The sequence below is a fragment of the Heloderma suspectum genome, chromosome 3 (genome assembly GCF_057233095.1).
Source record: "Heloderma suspectum isolate Gila_16-S chromosome 3, 16-S_ref, whole genome shotgun sequence".
Taxonomy (NCBI): Eukaryota; Metazoa; Chordata; class Lepidosauria; order Squamata; family Helodermatidae; genus Heloderma; species Heloderma suspectum.
This window is the reverse complement of record NC_139460.1, coordinates 182445810-182467923: the sequence shown is the minus strand read 5'-3', so window position 1 is coordinate 182467923 and position 22114 is coordinate 182445810. Positions and strand designations below refer to the sequence as shown.

Sequence of the window (22114 nt, the reverse complement as noted above, 5' to 3'; positions counted from 1 at the left end):
AAATTAAAATTCTAGTAATTATTTCTAAATTCCCATCTATACATATACACTGGGATTTGTAAATTTGTGTCTATAGGTCTAGGTCCCAAATCTTTTGAGTATCTAACAATACCCCTAGATAGAATATTCATGAAAAAAGAGGAAAACATAAAACATAAGATGATTTTTGTGGATTGTAAATGGACCAAATTTTGGACAACCCTTCAGTGGGAAGAAGGAAAGGGGTTTGTTGTTGTTCAGTCCTTCAGTCGTGTCAGACTCTTCGTGACCCCATGGACCATAGCACGCCAGGCCTTCCTGTCCTGCGCTCTCTCCCGGAGTGTGCTCAAGTTCATATTCATTGCATCGGTGATGCTATCTAGCCATCTCATCCTCTGCCGTCCCCTGTATGGCTGTGAGAGCTGGACTATAAGGAAAGGGGGAGATGAATGTAATTTTAAGTATAGAAATAAATAGCCATAAACTATGCTTTCCCTCATGCTTTCTAGAGTAATTGAGTCTGTGAAGCTTTGAAGATGTGGGTTCAAAGGACTGCTTTTGTGTTGTATGGGTCAGACTGTTTTGCTTTGCACTCCTAATGATAAAGTTAACTTGCATACCTCAGTTTGCCCTGTCTGTGTGAGGGGGTTACTGCTTAGCAAATGGGGCTCAAAGGAGTGCTTTTATGTTGTTGTTTGGGTCAGGGATAACCCTCCCCCACCCTCTGCTTTGAACTCATGCTCTAGTTTGTTTCGCCTATTGCAACCCCCTGGCTGCGCCTACTGTTTGCTGCCCTCTGCCCCACCAGCTCCAGTGGTGAGGCAGAGGGTGGGGTCTCGAGCCTTTTTGGGTCAGTGGGCACATTTGGATTTTGAGTGTGTTGTGGGCACTCTCACAAAATGGCCACCACATCACATATTTGCCCTACGTGGGGCCCAGAGGTATTATTAGAAATAAAGATGGCCCTGGAGACCAGCACTTCACTTTGCAGTATGCCAGCCTCACAGTAAAAATCAGGAGGACAGGGAGCCTGGTGGGTGCCAGTAGAGGTGTCTGTGGACATAGTGGTGACCATGGGCAACCATGTTGGAGATGTACACACCCAGGATACTGGATTGGAAAGATCCAATAGGTCTCTTGTGTTCAGTGTGGACCATTTGGCTCTAACAGTTTGAAATCAGAACATTTGAAGGACTGCCTTCTCCTATGTGAGTCTGCCCACGCCCACTCACTGTGGTGTTCATCTGATGCCTACTCTGCATCCCATTACCATTGGATGTCTGGTCAACTGGGACACGAAACAGGGACATTTTGGTCACATTGCCGAGACTGGAACTCCATACCATAGGAGGACTGTTGGTCCCCTCTGTTGGCATTTCAGGTTTTCCTTGCTACTATGAGTATATTTGGTTCGTGTTGTTAGTTAACTGTTTTATTTTAATATTTTCTGACTGAATTTATGTCTTGTGATTGTGAGCTGTCGGGGGGGGGGGCATGTGGGATTGAAAGGTGGGTTATACATAAACAAAAAGGATGAGTAGGATACTTTACAGTTGCCCCGAGTACTTGCAATCAACTGTATAGGGCTAAGTCCCATTTCTCCCACTTGCAAGTGCAACATTGGGAGTAGGGGAGGGTCTTTCCATTTCTAAACAATGCCCAGCGTCTTTCCTTAATGGCATTTGCCACTGCATGGTCCTTTCTGGTCTTCAGCTTGATGGCTTGATCATTCATTGGACCTATCTGCCTTGCTATTTTCAGGCTATCAGTCTATAGTGGGACGGTTCTTCTTCTTCATGCTGACATTGGTGCTCGTGTCCTACACAGCCACCTCAATGGCCCTGGCTATTTCAGCTGGAATGGATGTAGTGGCCATTGCCAACCTTCTTATCACTATTTGCTTTGTTTTCATGATGGTAAGTCTTGTGTGCATTGTGCAGACTTTGGGTCAGTTCTAAAACAACATTTGTATTTTTTTGTAATTTCACATTCGGAATGTTCATTCATGTATTTGATTTCAAGATAGTCTGACGATGTTTAGATGGGTAATTGCCTCTAAGCCTGATAGGGGTTCTCTCCTGAAGGTTAAAATGTATTAAAATGTAACTTTCCCTTCCCACATTTCCAGATCTTTTCTGGCTTATTAGTGAATCTTCCCTCTGTGATGGGTTGGTTGAACTGGCTGAAATACTTGAGCATTCCCAGATACGGCCTAACGGTTAGTATGCTACAGTTATGTATTTTCACTTTCAGTGTCCTTTTGACTTCTGTTTCTATTAAAGCAATTGATTTCTTGGTAAGACTTTAAAAATTAATCCTTAGCTCATTATAATGCAGCAGAAAGAGTCTTTCATCGGTGATTCACTTTGGTTGCTTCCAGATAAGGCTTTTATGGCGCAGTCATGCTGCCTCATTCACAGAATTTTTTTAGGGGGGGCTGGGTCAAGCCATCGCCTTCAACTCATAACCCTCCCATGTTTCCCCACTGCTTCTTCCATCTTTTCTCTTACTGCACAAAATCTGTTAAGGAGAGAATGATGAAATATCTGCACAGTACCTTCTAATTAGAAAAACTAGGAGCCCTCCAGGTGGGTGCACCCCTGGTCTTCTCCTATGTTGGAATTACACATTCTTGTTCATGGCCGCTGCGACCCACACATATGAGTTCTGCACCTGTGAAGAGCAACATCCTAGAGCTAACCACCACCACCCCTCCACTGCACATGCTCCTAGCCATGGCTTCCACCTTCCTGCTCACTTCCTCTACATCTGCTGTAGTGATAGCAGTGTTTGGAATGCCCTCCAATTCTCTCAGATTTCCCTCAGCTTTTCCTGGCCCATTGGGCAGAGTTTCTTTTCTCTGTCTCTTATTTTCTAGTTTTCTTTGTACAGTTTTTGCATTTTTGATTTCCTCACACATCATTGAAATTGCCCTGGGAGGCTTATGGCCGTCAAGAAGGGCACATGGTGTGATGGGAAAATACCCCCAACTGATGGTCACTCCCTCTGTCTGCTCTGCCTCAGCAAAAAACATTTATTCAACTCATGCGCTCATTGCCAGTTCTTTGGGACTGTTTGGCTTTTACCAAACAGTACCACCAGTTCTGGAGCTGGTCTTGAAGACTGCCGTGATGCAGCCCTTCATTGCCTCTCTCCTCCTCCTATCACCAGTTCCTGTTCTGGAAAAGCTTAAATTACCACTTGACTGGTTTTCTTCTGATGAAGTGCAATGTGTTGGCTCGCTATTGAAGGGTGAAATCAGAGACAAATCACCTCCCCTGCCCCCACGGGTGTTACCAATTCAACACCATTTCCCCTCAGTTTTGCCGCCTTGGAGGCATGATTACTATCATTCTCCTTGATACTGTGGGACCTCACTGGCCTCCTCTATTTCTTCTGGAGGTTTTCTTCACCATCATCAGGATCTCCCATGGAATGATTGATAGTGGCCATATTATCCTCTTTCTCCACTACTGCAAGTGACAATCTGCTCTGAGATGGCACACCACTAAACTGGAGGGATGCTGAGCACTATTACTCTCATTACTGTTGATCATGCTCACCTCCCCACCAGGATTGCTTGGAACCACCCTATACAGTCTCTTGACCGATGGAGACTGAGCCTTTGGTTAACTGTCCCACACTGACTGGGACAGTGTTGTCCTCAGGCCTACATCTACTGTGGTACCGGTGACATCATCACTGTACTTGCCCCTGCATTTCTTCCAGGATGTTATTTTCCAAAAAAAATACTTCTATGAAGGGGCTGCTTATGATGTCCATGACAGTCACATCACAGCCTATGGCAGTTTTGACAGTGCTGCCAGCACCCATATCGGTTTCAGGCACCAACCTTCCCCAATCCAGACAGTTATGATATTGGTTCCTTCACCCTCAACAGAATGCCTCTTGGATCCAGAGGAATTTTATTTTGACTCATATTCCCCCTCTTCAGTGGTGGCTTCCACATCCCATTCTATACCTCTCAATGGGGAGGGGAGGAAGCTAGGCTCTATGAGCCATCGCATCTACTTCCACGGTGGCCTTAGCCCTCAGGCTAGCCAACTATGAGGCCTGCATGGTGGCATACCCATGGTTCTTGTGGGGAAAAGCTGCCATTTTTTATCACTTTACAGAGGACATGAGAAACTTCGCTATGATTTTCCAGGTAGAGGTCCAGTACCTGGCAAGTCAACACATTAATGGTCACTCAAAAGCCATGGTAGCCACCATTTCTCTCTGCCATCATGCCTGGCTCTGTTCTATGGAGCCCCAAGGCCTGGGGGTTCATCACACAAGGCTATTTATTTTGCAGTTTAAACAGGGCTTCTGTTTCTGCATTCTAAGCAAGATAAAGATTAAATCTCTACACAGACAAGTTCTCCACAGCCTCGGGGCAGAGAGCGAGCGGCAAAACAGTGGGTCTCCCGAGGGATTCAAGTCAGTCTCTCTCTCTCTCTCTCTCTCTGCAAAGAAGCATGCGAGGGGTGGGGGTGGGGATGGGGGTGGAGGGGTGGCTTCATTGCTGTCAGCTGTTTACATGGGGAGTTGCTTTCCTTTTCTTCCTCCCCTGGCCAGCTCTGCGCTCACTTTGAACCTCTCCTAGCCCAGCCAAGAAAACTCTCCTCGCAGCCCAGATCAACAGGCAGCCATGCTGGAGGAGGGGATGGAGGAGAGCAATTGTGATTTTCCAGCACTTCTCAATGGCTTCTTCTTCCCAGGCTGTGCTTATAGAGGACCTGCACATTTACACACAGCCATTAAAGTGGATTTACATTTAAATAATGGATTATCTCAGGGTTTTTTTTAAAGCAGGTTAAAGATCAAATACAGCTGAATGTGCCCTGGAGATTGATGGCATCATGTAAATAACCAGCAAATTTCCATGAGTGACCAATCATGAGCCCATGATAAATGCCTCATGTAAAGACATCCCTGCTCTAGAGTGGAGGATGGGGAAGGCCTTTTTAGTGCCACAATCGATGAAACTCTAGATCATGTCCAAAAGATGAAAACAGCTGCCCCAAAATGCGCATCAGATCCCAATCCTCTTCTACACCCACAAATTGTTCTCTACCCTTCTGGTTCAAACAGGGATCTGTTGACAAAATGTCCTATGGAATCTCCTTTGAATCTCCAGACCACCACCACAGGTCACCTTCCCAAGTAGACATCCCTCTCGGGGCCAGTATCACCAGATTCAAAGAACAAGCAGTCCGACCAACCAAAACATCATCTTTGATTTACGATGGGCTGCCCCCATTCCCAGTCAGCCTTTTTGCAACCATCTTCTGCCTTTTCTCCTTCTTGGGAGGCCATCATGACAGACACATGGGTTCTTTCCACCATTGAGCAATGGCTACATGATCAAGTTCAATACTCATCCTCCTATTAGAATTATTTGTTCTACACAGCTGACTGTGGCACTATGAAAAGAACTTGCTACACTTTTGGCCAAAGGGGCCATAGAATGAATTGCCCCGCACCACAAGCTTACTGGTTCTTTTCCCACTATTTCACAGTCCCAAAGTAGGATAGGGGCCTCTGCCCCATCTTAGATCTTTAGGGTGGAAATGAACTTATTTGCCCAAAAAGGTTCCATATAATTACTCTGGCCTCCATCCTGCCATTGCTTCACCAGGGAAATTGGTTTACCACCGTAAATGTCCGTGATATTTATTTTCATATATCTATTCACCCTGCCTCTCGACACTTTCTTCAGCTTGCCCCAGTCCAGAGATACTTCTAGTTCTGTGTTCTCCCATTTAGCCTAGCTGCTGCATCCAGAGTCTTTACCAAGTGCATACTGGTGGTAGTGGTGCACCTGAGACTTCAAGGCATAAGTCCTCTTCACATACATAGATAACTGGCTCTTCATCGCTCCATCCAGCCACCACTTACTATCCAACTTGGAGGGATCTCTTGCTCTCCTAGAGTCCTTGGGCCTACAGGTCAATGAAGAACCCCCCCCCCTTTTCTATGTTTTGGATGCAGAAGTTCATTGGGGTTGTCCTGGATTCAACCTCCACTCGGGCTTATCTCCCTGCTGACAGAGCAGCTACCCTGATGGACCTGACATGACACCTTTGATCTCGACCCCGGGTTCAGGCAAGTCAGATCCAATGACTTCTGTGACTTATGTCTGTGACTACAGCAATGACCCCATTTGCTTGTCTCTGCATGAGACCCCTACAGTCTTGGTTTCTGGCAGCATTTGATCTGAAGACCAGTTCCCCTACTCAGATGTTGTACCTACCTCCTGCAGTCTGTGGCTCCCTGGCATGGTGGACTTTCCTGACCAATCTCCAGGCCATTTACTCTTTCACCCACCCAGGCCTTTGGCTGCTTTCACCACTGATACCTTCCTCATTGGGTAGGAAACTCACTGTGGCTTGCTCCAGGTGCACACCTGCTGTTCCAGCCTGAAACAAATAATGCAAATAATGCTTTGGAGCCCTTGGCTGTGGCAAAGGCCTTTCAAGTGTTCAGACCTGCTCTCAAGAGTTACACCATCCAGGTAGCAACAGATAACATGACGGTTGTCTTTCACATCAGTGAACAGGGAGGAACACAGTTGTGTTCCCTGTTGCACATTGCACTGAACTTTTGGGACTGGGGCATGACTTGCAATCTCTTCCCCACTGCCGTCCATCTCGTTGAGACATTGAATACCATTGCTGATTCCCTCAGTCAAGTCCGTGGCTCATCCCATGAGTGGGAACTATCCCTATGGGCTACCTCCACTCTCTTCCATATGTGGGGCATGTTGACATTTCATACACAGCCAAGTGGAAAGTCTTCTCTATGTTTGTACATGTTCCCTTAACAGTTCTCGAGGCAGTGACCTGAGAACTGTGACATCGCATTAGCATTTGAGTTTCTCCTTTCACTCAAAAATAAGGGACTAGCTTTGTTTTCCCTATGAGTTTACCTGGCTATAATTTCTGTGAATCACACTAAACTCAGTGGGGTGTCAGTTTTCTTGCACCTAGACATCAAACAGTCTCTCAAGGCCAAACTTTATCCAGCAGTAGCACCTCCTGTTCCTGCATGAAGCCTTTCTGTGGTCCTCGCCCAGTTGACAGCAAAGCCTTTCAAACCCATGGCCACCTCAGATGTTTGTTTACTTACCATGAAGGTGACATTCCTTACTGTAGTTACCTTGGTGTGCAGGGCTAGTGAGTTGTGCTCTGCAGCACAATCAACCTTAGTTGATTTTCCACAAGGACAAGGTTGTTCTTCGCCCAGACCAGTCATTTCTCCCTGAGGTTGTTTCACAGTTTCATATCTCCCAAGACATTGTGTTACCCATGTTCCTGCCTCCCCACTAGAAATGAAGCTCCACTCTCTGGACATTTACAGGGCTCTCTCATTTTATTGAAATATACAGCTCCATTTAGAGCCACAACCAGACTGTTAGTGTGCCATGATGGCCCATGACAAGGGCAGCCTGTATCTTTACAATGGTTCATGAAGTGGATGTCTTCAACTTTCTCTTGGCTTACCAGCTTGCCCTCATCCTAGTGTTCATGCACGTGCACAGCCACTCTACCAAAGCAGTGGGTTCAACTGCTTTCCTCTTTCTCTCCCACAGCTGTGTAGTGCAGCTGTGTGGTCCCAGCCATCTACCTTCATCAAGCACTACCAATTGGGTACTATGGTACATGCAGCTTTTGGCCAGGCAGCGTTTTCTACTATATTAGTGTAATATCTCCCCTCCTACTACTGAATTAGCTTGCTATATGTGTGAGTTACAGAGACACAAAGAAGAACCACCTGTAACTGTGGTTCTTTGGGTGGTCATCTGTAAACTCACACAACTCTCCCTCCTCCCCACTTTGATGTCTCACTCAACATATTGGTTTCCTCTGCGGCAGCAGACAAGAACTGAGCAGGAAGTTTGGAGCCATGTCTAGGAATGTGTACAGTGGAAAGTGGGGTAGGATCCTGCCAAAACTCTGCTCAGCTCTAGAATTTTCCAAATGTTGCTTTGCACAGGCACAGAACCCATGTGTGTGCATTCACAGATGACCACATGAAGAACTACAGTTACAAGTAAGCAACCTGTCCTTATGACTTCCACATGGCCACCACTGAAAGCATCAGCCTTGTATCTCATTTTCCTTTCTTCCCTGTAAAGTCTACTCAGGCAAAATTTGTGGTGTGCTATCATTACATTTCCCTTGTTGTTGTTCAGTCGTTCAGTCGTGTCCGACTCTTCGTGACCCCATGGACCATAGCACGCCAGGCCTTCCTGTCCTGCTCTCTCTCCCGGAGTGTGCTCAAGTTCATATTCATTGCATCGGTGATGCTATCTAGCCATCTCATCCTCTGCCGTCCCCTTCTCCTTTTGCCTTCAATCTTTCCCAGCATCAGGGTCTTTTCCAGGGAGTTTTCTCTTCACATTAGGTGGCCAAAATATTTGAGCTTCAGCTTCAGTATCTGTCCTTCCAATGAGCAGTCAGGGTTGATTTCCTTTAGGATGGACTGATTGGACCTCCTTGCAGTCCAGGGGACTCGTAAGAGTCTTCTCCAGCACCACAGTTCGAAAGCATCAATTATTCGGCGCTCAGCCTTCCTTATAGTCCAGCTCTCACAGCCATACGTTACTACTGGGAAAACCATAGCTTTGATTATATGAATCTTTGTCAGCAAGGTGATGTCTCTGCTTCTTACTATGCTGTCTAGGTTGGCCATAGCTTTCCTCCCAAGGAGCAAGCGTCTTTTAATTTCATGGCTACAGTCACCGTCTGCGGTGATCTTGGAGCCCAAGAAAGTAAAATCTGTCACTGCTTCCATTTCTTCCCCTTCTATATGCCAGTAAGTGATAGGGCCAGATGCCATGATCTTAGTTTTTTTAATGTTGAGTTTCAAACCAGCTTTTGCACTTTCCTCTTTCACCCTCAACAAGAGGCTCTTGAGATCCTCTTCACTTTCTACATTTCCCTACTTCACTTAATTGGCTGCTACTTGTGAGAGCAGGTCAATTCACATTGTGATGACCAGGTGTCCACAAACTTCCTTGTCAGAGCCTGGGGACCACTCTGGTGAGCAGTATGCCCAACAGCACACAGCTCTCATTTTCACTGCATTTTGGAAATGGTGAGAAACAGCAGGAGAGGAGTCTGAGTAGCAACTACTGCTGTTTCTTACCTTCTCATAATCCCAGTGCAAATGAAAGACCTTGCCTGCTTCTCAAACCCGCAGTATATGCAAGAGGATTTGAGGGATGGAAAAAAGTTGGTATCCATCATGAATAATGTCTGGCTAGTTAAGCCAACTTTTGTGGACCTCTTGTGGTGATGTCACATCGTGCATTTTGCCTTACGTAAACACTAGCAGGAAAGAAGAGATGACAAGGGACTGCTCCTTTCGGAAGCTACACATCAGATGAACTACATGTCAAATATGCTTATACATGAGCAGATGTTGAAAACCAACTTCTTTGAGAGCAACTACTGCTATATTCAAAAGAGAATCTTGATTGGTGTGATCCTTGGATGAAATCGTTGAAAGTTTTTCATACAATAAGTGCACAGATATTTCTTGAAAATCCAGATCTTCTAAGCTATTTCAAATTAGACAAAGTAAATAAGAAATTCAGCTTTCTTATTAATATTAACCTGGTTAAGGAGTGAAAGTCTGCCTGGGTAGGTTTTCTGTTGATGAAGTAGTACAGCTAGACTGTGGATTCATTAAAATCTGCAAATATCAAGTCAATACAGCAGGGTGGGTTAGAGATTCTTTGTTTGTAGAGCTGCTCTATTTTGGTTTCCTACACAGGCCCTTGAAGTAAACGAGTTTAGAGACCTGCATTTCTGCGATGATATTATACTGAACACCACAGAAACTCCACCAGTGCACAGTTGTCCCCAAAGTTCTTGGCTCGCACGAATGTAAGTGTTAATCTATTGTATCCTAGCCTGGAAAAAAAAATACATTACAAAAGAATTTTTACCCACTTAAATTTGAGAGTGCTCACAAAAGTAACTCCTCCGAAATCATTGCACACACATTGTTGTGTATTGTGAAAAACTCCACAACATATATCATTGTTACAGGAGGCTGCAGGGTGTATGGGCAGGGGGGAGGCATGGATGGCTGGCAGCCACCAAGAGGAGCGCCACCATCAGTGGTGAGTTTTACACACACACACACACACACACACACACACCATATTCCCTTCTGAAAAATCAACTGAAATACTGCCCCATTTTTGTGAAATGGTGGGCATTTCAGCTCAGCACTATTTAAAAAATGTTTTAAATATTGCTATGCAGTTAATTGAGGCAACTTTTTAGTCAATCAAAATATTTTAATCAATCTAACTGATTAATATGTTAAGAGCCTGTTCAGACATAATAGAAAACCATGGTTTTTTTCTATATGAACGAGCCTGCATGAGCCTTGGAGCATTTCTACAGGAGGCTTTTATTGCACGCTCATGATTGGTCACTCACAGAAGTTTGCAGGTCCTTTACATGATATTGTCAACCTCCAGGGTGTTTCCCGCACTTTCTGACCTTTATCCTGCTTTTTAAAAGATTGGAGATAACCCAATAAGGATAACTAATCTGATATATCAGCTGTGTGTAAAGGGTCAAAGGCTAAGTTTAGAAACTCGCCCTAAAGCAACATTTTGCTTCTCCGTGAAATGGCTATCTCAATGCTGTGCTTCTTTGAGATCATGGGAGCTTCTCATGTCATTGCAAGCAGGGAGAAGGAGAAAGGGGGGATTTTGGCTTCTCAAAGCAAAAGTAGGCACATTGAGGAAAGGGGGGGGTGATAATGTAGTAGCAAAGGGCAGCCTTCAGAATTGTGAATTAGTTGCTTTCCATTCATAACAACATAGTAATAGCAGGGGGGAGCCTGGACAGTGGGAGGAAACAAACCTCTCTCCTTGATTGACCACCCCCTGCCCGTTTGATGATGTTGACTTCTACTCCCCACACCCCACCCAGAAGTATGTTCTGCTCAAGCAGATTTTAAATGTGCTGTACACTTGGCTTTTCTTGCTTCGTGTGTCCCTGACAGACCAAAGACAATACCATGAAAATCTGGGTCATCAACAAATGTACTTCTCATTCCGTTGTCATGAAGGCACCCCCACCCGGGTGGCTTGTCTTTTGGAGATGAAACAGCCTGAAAATGGGTGGGAGCTTTTAAAAAAGGAAATTCTCAAGGTACAATCACAAACAATTCCAACAAGAAGAAAAGGTGGAAGACAACAGAAGAAGCCAGTGTGGCTTCAAAAAAAGCTTAGGGATGACCTGAAAACAAAAAAGGACACATATAGGAAGTGGAAAGAAGGCCAAGTAACAAAGGAAGAGTACAGGCAGGTAGCACAGAGTTGCAAGGATGGCGTCAGGAAGGCTAAAGCTGAGAATGAGCTGAGGTTAGCAAGGGATGCTAAAAACAACAAAAAGGCTTTCTTCAGCTACGTGCATAGTAAAAGAAGGAAAGAAATGGTGGTTCAGCTATTAAGTAAGGATGGCAAAACGATAACAGATGACAAAGAAAAGGCAGAGGTGCTCAATTCCTACTTTGGCTCAGTCTTCCCCCAAAAGAGGGTCTATGACCCCCCTGGCAAAGGCGAAGTACAGGCTGAAGGGGCAGGATTGCAGCTTGAGATCGATAGGCATATGGTCAAGGAACACCTAATTACTTTGAATGAGTTCAAATCTCCAGGCCCAGATGAACTGCATCCTAGAGTAATAAAGGAACTGGCACAAGAACTCTCAGAACCACTGTCTATGCTCTTTGAGAAATCATGGAGGACGGGGGAAGTGCCAGATGACTGGAGGAGGGCTAAGGTTGTCCCTATCTTCAAAAAGGGTAAAAAGGAGGAACCTGGAAACTACAGACCACGCAGTCTGACATCAATCCCTGGAAAAAATTCTGGAGCAGATCATAAAGCAATCCATCTGGAAGCACCTTGACAACAATGACGTGATTACTCGAAGCCAACATGGATTTGTCAAGAACAAGTCCTGCCAGACAAATCCGATCTCATTTTTTGATCAAGTAACCTCCCTTGTAGACTGTGGGAATGCTGTAGACATCATATACCTCAACTTCAGCAAAGCTTTCGACACAGTGCCCCATGATCTCCTGATGAGCAAACTAGCTCAAAGTGGGCTAGATGAAACAACGATCCGGTGGATCCACAGTTGGCTACAGAATCGGACTCAAAGAGTGCTTCTCAATGGGACCTTCTCCAACTGGGGAGAGGTAACGAGTGGGGTACCGCAGGGCTGAGTCCTGGGCCCAGTGCTCTTCAACATTTTTATTAATGACTTGGAGGAGGAGGTGCAGGGAATGCTGATCACATTTGCAGATGACACAAAATTGGGTGGGATAGCTAATACTTTGGAAGACAGAAACAAAATTCAAAGTGATCTGGATAGACTGGAGTGCTGGGCAGAAAATAACAGAATGACATTTAATAGGGATAAATGCCAAGTTCTGCACCTAGGAAAAAGAAACCAAATACTACTTCTACTCAGCACTGGTTAGGCCTCATCTGGAGTACTGTGTCCAGTTCTGGGCACCACACTTTAAGAAGGATGCAGACAAACTGGAGAGGGTTCAAAGGAGGGCAACAAAGATGATCAGGGGACTGGAAACAAAGCCCTATGAAGAGAGACTGAAAGAACTGGGCATGTTTAGCCTTGAGAAGAGAAGACTGAGGGGAGATATGATAGCACTCTTCAAGTACTTGAAAGGTTGTCACAGAGAAGAAGGCCAGGATCTCTTCTTGATCATCCCAGAGTGCAGGACACGGAATAATGGGCTCAAGTTACAGGAAGCCAGATTCCGACTGAACATCAGGAAAAACTTCCTGAGTGTCAGAGCAATACGGCAATGGAACCAATTACCTGGGGAGGTGGTGGGCTCTCCCACACTGGAGGCCTTCAAGACGAGGCTGGACAGCCAATTGTCAGGGATGCTCTGACTTGGATTCCTGCATTGAGCAGGGGGTTGGACTCGATGGCCTTGTAGGCCCCTTCCAACCCTACTACTACTATTCTATTCTATTCTATTCTATTCTAAATGCAGAGTTACAAGATGGGGGATACGTGGCTCAACCACACTACAAGCGAGAAGAATCTTGGAATTGTTGTTGATCATAAGCTGAATATGAACCAACAATGTGATGTGGCTGCAAAAAAGGCAAATGCTCTTTTGGGCTGCATTAATAGAAGCATAGCTTCCAAATCCCGGGAAGTACTAGTTCCCTTCTACTCTGCACTGGTTAGGCCTCATCTGGAGTACTGTGTCCAGTTCTGGGCACCACACTTTCAGAAGGATGCAGACCAACTGGAGAGGGTTCAGAGGAGGGCAACAAAGATGATGAGGGGACTGGAAACAAAGCCCTATGAAGAGAGACTGAAAGAACTGGGCATGTTTAGCCTTGAGAAGAGAAGACTGAGGGGAGATATGATAGCACTCTTCAAGTACTTGAAAGGTTGTCACAGAGAAGAAGGCCAGGATCTCTTCTTGATCATCCCAGAGTTTAGGACACGGAATAATGGGCTCAAGTTACAGGAAGCCAGATTCCGGCTGAACATCAGGAAAAACTTCCTGACTGTAAGAGCAATATGACAATGGAACCAATTACCTGGGGAGGTGGTGGGCTCTCCCACACTGGAGGCCTTCAAGACGAGGCTGGACAGCCATTTGTCAGGGATGGTCTGACTTGGATTCCTGCACTGAGCAGAGGGTTGGACTCGATGGCCTTGTAGGCCCCTTCCAACCCTACTATTCTATGATTCTATGAAAAGAAGGCTTATGAACTTCTTTTCTCCTGCTTTATGTGGAAGGTATGACTCACTTGGCACCAAAGAAATAGAAGGACAGGGGTTCTGGTTCTTTATGTGAAGCAGAAATGCTATTCTGTTGTACAAACTGGCCACCTTTCTAGACTTTTGTATAGCTTGCTAAATAAAAGATGATTGCTTAATGGATATCAGTGGATATCAGATATCAGTTTCCTAGAACCTGGAATATAGGCCACACCTAACCTGCCAGTCCCCTTCACGGATCACTCCCTTGTTGTGGCGAAGGGGCTTGCGTAAGCTCAGTAAAGCCATAAGCTATGCCATGCAGGGCCACCCAAGTCAGACAGGTCATGGCAGAGAGTTCTGACAAAATGTGGTCTACTGGAGAAGGAAATGGCAACCCACTCCACTATTCTTGCCAAGAAAACCCCATGGAACATATCACAAGGCTAAAAGATATGATTCTGGAAGATGAGCCCCTCAGTTCAGAAGGTGTCCAATATACTACTGGGGAAGAGCAGAGGGAATTTCCAAGTAGCACCAGAAAGAGTGAAGCGGCTGGGCCAAAGCCGAAAGGACACTCAGCTGTGGATGTGTCTGGTGGTGAAAAGAAAATCCGGTGCTGTAAAGAACAATATTGTTTAGGAACCTGGAATGTCAGATCAATGAATCAAGGTAAGCTGGAGGTGGTCAAACATGAGATGGCAAGATTGAACATTGACATCTTGGGAATCAGCGAACTAAAATGGACAAGCATGGGCGAATTTAATTCAGGTGACCATCATATCTATTACTGTGGGCAAGAATCCCTTAGAAGAAATGGAGTAGCACTCATAGTCAACAAAAGGGTGGGAAAAGCAGTACTGGGGTACAATCTCAAAAACGATAGAATGATCTCAGTACGAATCCAAGGCAAACCATTCAACATCACAGTAATTCAAGTCTATGCCCCAACCACTGAGGCTGAAGAAGCTGAGGTTGATCGGTTCTATGAAGACCTACAACACCTTCTAGAATTAACACCAAAAAAAGATGTCCTTTTCATCATCGGGGATTGGAATGCTAAAGTAGGAAGTCAAGAAATCACCAGGATAACAGGCAAGCATGGCCTTGGTGTACAAAATGAAGCAGGACAAAGGCTAATAGAGTTTTGCCAAGAGAACACGCTGATCATAGCAAACACTCTTTTCCAACAGCACAAGAGACAACTCTACACATGGACATCACCAGATGGTCAATATCGAAATCAGATGGATTATGTCCTTTGCAGCCAAAGATGGAGAAGCTCTATACAGTCAGTAAAAACGAGACCTGGAGCTGACTGTGGCTCAGATCATGAGCTTCTTGTTGCAAAATTTCAGCTTAAATTGAAGAACATAGGGAAAACCACTAAACCATTCAGGTATGACCTAAATCATATCCCTTATGAATATACAGTGCAGGTGAGGAATAGATTTCAGAGATTAGACCTGATAGACAGAGTGCCTGAGGAACTATGGACGGAGGTCCGTGACATTGTTCAGGAGGCAGCAACTCAATCCATCCCAAAGAAAAAGAAATGCAAGAAAGCCAAGTGGCTGTCTCAGGAGGCTTTACAAGTAGCTGAGGAAAGAAGGGAAGCGAAAAGCAAGGGAGAAAGGGGAAGATATACCCAGCTGAATGCAGATTTCCAGAAAATAGCAAGGAGAAACAAGAGGGCCTTCTTAAATGAACAATGCAAAGAAACCGAGGAAAACAACAGAATGGGAAAGACTAGAGATCTCTTCAAGAAAATTGGAGATCTCAAGGGAATGTTTTGTGCAAAGACGGGCATGATAAAGGACAAAGAAGGCAGGGACCTAACAGAAGCAGATGAGATGAAGCAGAGGTGGAAAGAATTCACAGAAGAACTATACAGGAAAGATCTGAATGTCCCTGATAGCCATGATACTGCAGTCACTGAACTTGAGCCGGACATCCTAGCAGGTGAAGTCAAGTGGGCCTCAGGAAGCATTACTAACAACAAAGCTAGCGGAGATGACAGTATTCCAGCAGAGCTATTTAAAATCCTAAAAGATGATGCTGTTAAAGTGCTGCACTCAATATGCCAACACATTTGGAACACTCAGCAGTGGCCACAAGACTGGAAAAAGTCAGTTTACATTCCAATTCCAAAGAGGGGCAATGCCAAAGAATGTTCAAACTACTGTACAATTGCGCTCATTTCACATGCCGGCAAGGTGATGCTCAAAATCCTACAAGCTAGGCTTCAGCAGTATGTGAACCGAGAACTACCAGAAGTACAAGCTGGGTTTCGAAGAGGCAGAGGAACTAGAGATCAAATTGCCAACATTTGCTGGATCATGGAGAAAGCAAGAGAATTCCAGAAAAATGTCTATTTCTGCTTCATTGACTACACTAAAGCCTTTGATTGTGTGGATCACAACAAACTGTGGCAAATCCTTAAAGAGATGGGAGTACCAGACCACCTTACCTGTCTCCTGAGAAACCTGTAGGAGGGTCAAGAAGCAACAGTAAGAACCAGCCAATTGGTTCCAAATTGGGAAAGGAGTACGACAAGACTGCATATTGTCACCCTGCTTATTTAACTTATATGCAGAGTACATCATGAGAAATGCCAGGTTGGATGAATCACAGGTGGGAATTAAGATTGCCAGGAGAATTATCAACAACCTCAGGTACGCAGACGATACCACCCTAATGGCAGAAACGAAGAGGATCTAAAAAGACTCTTGTTGAAGGTGAAAGTGGGAAGTACAAAAGCTGGTTTGAAACTCAACATTTAAAAAACTAAGATCATGGCATCTGGCCCCTTCACTTCTTGGCATATAGAAGGGGAAGAAATGGAAGCAGTGACAGATTTTATTTTCTTGGGCTCCAAGATCACTGCAGACGGTGACTGTAGCCATGAAATTAAAAGACGCTAGCTCCTTGGGAGGAAAGCTATGGCAAACCTAGACAGCATAGTAAGAAGCAGAGACATCACCTTGCTGACAAAGATTCATATAATCAAAGCTATGGTTTTCCCAGTAGTAACGTATAGCTGTGAGAGCTGGACTGTAAGGAAGGTTGAGCGCCAAAGAATTGATGCTTTCGAACTGTGGTGCTGGAGAAGACTCTTACGAGTCCCCTGGACTGCAAGGAGGTCCAATCAGTCAATCCTAAAGGAAATCAACCCTGAGTGCTCATTGGAAGGACAGATACTAAAGCTGAAGCTCAAATATTTTGGCCACCTAATGCGAAGAGAAAAGTCACTGGGAAAGACCCTGATGCTGGGAAAGATTGAAAGCAAAAGGAGAAGGGGACGGCAGAGGATGAGATGGCTAGATAGCATCACCGATGCAATGAAGATGAACTTGAGCACACTCCGTGAGAGAGCGGAGGACAGGAAGACCTGGCATGCTATGGTCCATGGGGTCACAAAGAGTTGGGCACAACTTAACAACTGAACAACAACCTGCCAGTCGTTTGAGACCAGTATTATGCCTAGGACTGTGTGTGTGCCAAGAGAAAGGAAACAGTTTGGTGATTCCGAATCTGGCCACAGAGAGAGGACCTAGAAACAGTTTCTGATAAAAAGTTTCTGGTCAGCAGAAGCCACTTCTGTGGTACTAGGGAGCTAGACATTTCTTGGAGACCAATACAGCCTATATGTACTGTAGCCTATTCTGAGGGTTTGAAGCCTGCCAAATATTGAACAAATAGGAGAAGCAGTTTTTATATAAGAGCAGACTGTACAATTGGGGGGTTTCCAAACAAAGATATGCTTATATCCCTACTATTTTGTGGGCAATTGTTATGAAAATGACATATCACAGAGCTGGAACTAGATAAGAAGCTTGAAGATTTTCAGACGTATAGATGCAGTGATTTTTGTGGCAGGCGAGTCTTCAAATTGGGGGGGGGAGTGATTTGCTTCCCCTCCCCCTTTTTTCACAATTTGTATGAAAATGGCACATATCATAGAGATGTTCCTACACAAGAAATCTGCAAAATTTCGGAATTATAGGTGCAGGGGCTGAGGAGTTATGATGAATGAAAAACTGTTTAAGCTTGGTTTCTGCTCAGTTGGACCCAAAGACACAGGAAGTGCAATAGGGCAGGGGTCGGTGAAGGATGTGGAGCATACAGTGGCAGAGGCAGAAGGGCCTTTACACCCAGCAGTTTCCAAGCAAGCAGCCAATGCTACACTCTCCCAGGACTCTCCGCCAAACCTCTTTTAACATTCCTGCTCCTGGGAGAGAGAACTAGCAAAGGACACTGATCACTGGAACAGTCCCCATATTGTGGTATGTACATAAAAGTGTAGGGGAAAAAACATATAGTAAAACAGAAGTAAAAGAGTGCAAACACAACCACAGTTGTCCTCTTTGGGAAATAAGAGGGCCTGCCAACCTTTGCAATAAAAAAATGGTGTGTGGCCTTATGTGTTGCAGTTCTCTTTGTACCAATACCAGATGTAGCCAGTTAATGAATAACATAACAAATGTGTGTATTATTCTTTAACAGGTGCTATGGTGAAACATACCTCTGCAGCCAGGGAATAGAGCCAACTAACTGGGCCATGTGGGAGAACATTGTGGCTCTCCTGTGCATGACAGTCATCTTCCTCCTGATAGCATACAGCAAACTCCGATTTATGAAAAAGTTCACCTAACAGCCGCATTCAGCTGCAGGACAGATGACATTCAAGACATTAGGCCTTCCCAGGTTCAACTAACACAAGCTGTTTTTTCAGTCAGTTTGGAAGACCATATTTTACCACCCACCCACATGCATACACACATGGTTGATGTTTATGTACTTGTCATAACAGAATGATTAAACAAATTAGTTTTTATATAAAATTCTACCTATTTACATTTGTTCTGAGGCCAGCCTTGGATGTTTCTGAGGATATTTGTTTAGATCCCTGGTTAGACAACAGCTAGTTTTACTTAGGGTCAGCTTTGAGAAGGGAGTCAGGGGTAGTAGGCCAGCAACAGCAATTCAACTGAAAGTAAAAAGAGAGGAGGGTGTTAATCTGGTACTAAAAGGGTTAACAAAGAGTAAAGATGGCAAATTTACAGAGGGCAGCAGCATTTTCAAACAAAAGGAGGTGAGCCTCAAAATGTGCTAAAGAAAAAGTATGTTTTCTTTGTAAAAGCACTTCAGTTGACAATTGTTATGCCTAATGCATTTCAACTGCTGGGCCAATCCGGTTTTCCTGTACATGTCAGGGCTCTAAAACCTTGTCCAGTTGGTCCATGGTGGCATGACGAGTTCGTAGAGGGGTCACATGACCCCTCTGGGCCAATCCAGAGGGGTCATTTACTCTTTGTTAACCCTTAAACCTGTACCCGTTAGGGCTCTAAATCCATATCCCATTGGTCCACAATGGCATGACGAGCTCATAGAGGAGTCACATGACCCCTGAAGGTCATATGACCTAGTCAGCTGATCACTCCTTCCGGGGTGGGACGTCCAGAGGTGGGACTTCTGGCTAGGGCGGGATCTTTGGTCTCCCCAGGGGGCGGTCCACCTGTCACTTTTGGAAAGAGGGCGTGGTTTAGAATTTGATGCGAATACCCCTCCTCCAGTACTAACCCCTGTATTTACCTTGGGTATGCAAGCCCTGCCCAGGGGTGTGACCCCAGTCAAGGGGTGCTTCCTGTCCCTGCACAAACCAATTAGTGTCTACTCAGAAGCAACTCCCAGTGTGGTCAATGAGGCTTATCCCCTGAATGCCCACATCAGAATTTACAGAGATCCCCCTCAGTTGAAATGGCACAGTTTAAAGCACAAATTCCCTAAATGCTCTAAAGTGTGATCTCGAGGCTCCAATTCTCCATTGTTGGGTTATTGCCTTAGGAAGTATCTACTTCACACCTTCCTTATAGAGATCCTGCACAGCACTGGGTTAGAAAGGGGGCTGGTTTCCCATTCCTGTGTCCTGCCCCCTTTCCCACCACAAGCACTACTCAGAAGTAACTCCCATTGTGCTCAATGAGGCTTGCTCCTGAAATGCAGGTGCATCTGGAGCTTCAGGGGAAAGGAGGGGAGAGGCGGGGGAAACCTCTCTTATTGGTTGAGCAGCCCCTGCCAGTCAGACGATGTTCACTCCAACCCCCATCCCCGCTGGGAAGCTTGTTCTGTGTTGTGATTTTTACTGGTGCAGAGCACTTGCTCATGGAGCCCTGCATGGACCAAAGCGCAGCAAAGCTGATTCCTTTTTAAAAAATCTGGTACTCCTGCATTCGCTTCTCCTTTCGTTGTTGTGGAACCCTTGGTAGTTAGAAAAGCATTTGCATTTATCCAGAGTTCCCAGCTGCAACAGGGCAATGCCTTTGATTAAGTTACTGTAAAGGACACACAGGTCAATGAACTATAAATTACGCAAGATTCACGTACTAGCATCAGGATCTGCTTGCTCCTAGTTAGCCTCTTACCCACATAGCCTTTCTCAGAGCAACAATACATATTAGACAAGATGCTAAGGTAATGCCAAAAAAAGAATGCAAAACATAAACTATATGTACATGAAGTCGTCATGGGTGAACTTCTCAAGCACAAAATACTGCCACAGAAGATCTTCAGAGGTAGGGAGGATTTTAGCTAGAGCACATACTTTAAACATATCTGCCTGTTTCCAAGAACTCCTTGCCTGCTGTTGTCAGGCAGACACTAACATTGGGGGGGGGGGGGGTTGGCACCTCCTGAAGACATTTTTATTTAAACAAAGCTTCCTTGACTGATCAGCCACATTTTTATTGGTACAATCTTGATTTTAAAGATTTTAATTTTGTATTTCAATTATTATTTTCTCCCCTTTTTATTATTCACCGCTTGGATATTTTATTGGATGTAGAGCGGTATATAAATCTTGTAAACAAACAAATAAATGAAACCCTAGGCTCAACCTCTGGTTACAGGAACAAGGGGTGTACGAAACCCCACTTACCTGGCTCTGCTGGGTTCCGCGGGCGTGGGAGGCAATCTGGTCCTCCCCTTGGAATCCTCGAGGAGCGGGGGGAGGCAATCCGGCCCTCCCCCCAGAATCCTGCCTGGCCGGCTCCACTCCGCAGCCAGTCCGCGGAGCCACCGGCCAGGCCAATCCACAGCAGGGCCTCCATCCGCTGCCGGGCTAATGCGGATGCAAATGGCATCCTGTGTAGGGGATGCCATTTGCGTCCCTACGCTAGGCCGTGATAGGCTACGTAGATATTTACATAGCCTATCACGGCTAAAGCGGGGACACAAATGGTGTAGCGGCCGCCATTTGCGTCCCCGCTTTAGCCGTGATAGGCTACGTAAATGTCTACGTAGCCTATCACAGCCTAGTGTAGGGACGCAAATGGCGTCCCCTACGCAGAACGCCATTTGTGACCGCAGCAGCCCGGAAGATGACCCAGAGCCGCCGCCAGGTAGGTCCATTCTGGGGATTTCGGGGGTGGTGGGGGGGGTAGTCCGTTCAGCCACGGATTCCGGGGGATTCTTTAGAATCCGGCCTCACTGGAGTCCGTGGCGGAATTCTCCAACATCCCTAACAGGAACTCAGGTAGCAGACCTGCAGTGCATGAGACTCTACAAAACTGGGTCTACAGGACTAGATGGACCATCAGTGTCAGGTGGCTATAACCTGATTCAATAAAATAAGAGATGTGTTCTTTGTGTGCATAGATGACATAGATGCAGATGTGCATCTGGATGCACATTCCCATCTGCCATTGTGGTGCTCATCTATGCTCCTCTGAATTGTCTGGATGAGGCTAAGCACCCTCACTTAGGGCCATCAGTTACTACATATGACCAGTTGCACATAAGTGGAATTGGATCATGGCTTGTGTACTTCAACCAACATTTTGCTAATGTTGGATTGAGATCTGAGATTTGAGACTTCAGTGGAATAAGGATTAAGCCTAGTACATCCATATTTGAGTTGCCAATGTCAGTGGCCTTAAATTATGTTTTGATGTTTCAGTAAAGGGGAAATCATCTAATGCTTTAAAATGTGTAATATCTGTGCATTAATTTAAATGTTTTAAATGTATATTACCTTGAAGAATAAAGGTTGCTGAATATAATAAATCTAAACCGCTTATTTACTGGTGAGGGGAAAGCACAGACGAGGCCTGACCCTCGTCTGTTACACACAACAAGGTAGTACTCTTTAACCCTTTAACAATATAGCAATCATTTTCAGTAACACCAGTGGTGCCTGGAAAACAGCCAACTATGGGTTGGATCCAACAGTTGCACAAAGAGAAGTCCACTGGCACAATGGGACTTCCCCCCCTCCTCCCTCCTACATCTCATGCATGCAACAAACCTGCTCTGAAGAATCCCCCCCCCCAGCAGATTTGGGGGGCTGCAAG

At 45.3% G+C, this 22114-nt stretch overlaps 1 protein-coding gene across 2 annotated transcripts in view; it reads left to right on the top strand.

Moving 5' to 3' along the window:
• LOC146350507 (broad substrate specificity ATP-binding cassette transporter ABCG2-like) overlaps positions 1-21821 on the top strand; it is an 83463-nt gene extending 61642 nt beyond the window's left edge. For both annotated transcript variants that reach the window (XM_084845139.1, XM_084845138.1), the window contains 4 exons: positions 1741-1895; positions 2108-2197; positions 9763-9875; positions 18270-21821. In XM_084845139.1, coding sequence (XP_084701265.1) covers positions 1741-1895; positions 2108-2197; positions 9763-9875; positions 18270-18417 — 506 coding nt within the window. In that variant the 3' untranslated portion in view covers positions 18418-21821. The remainder of the gene's footprint in view (positions 1-1740; positions 1896-2107; positions 2198-9762; positions 9876-18269) is intronic.
• The last annotated feature ends 293 nt before the right edge of the window (positions 21822-22114 follow it).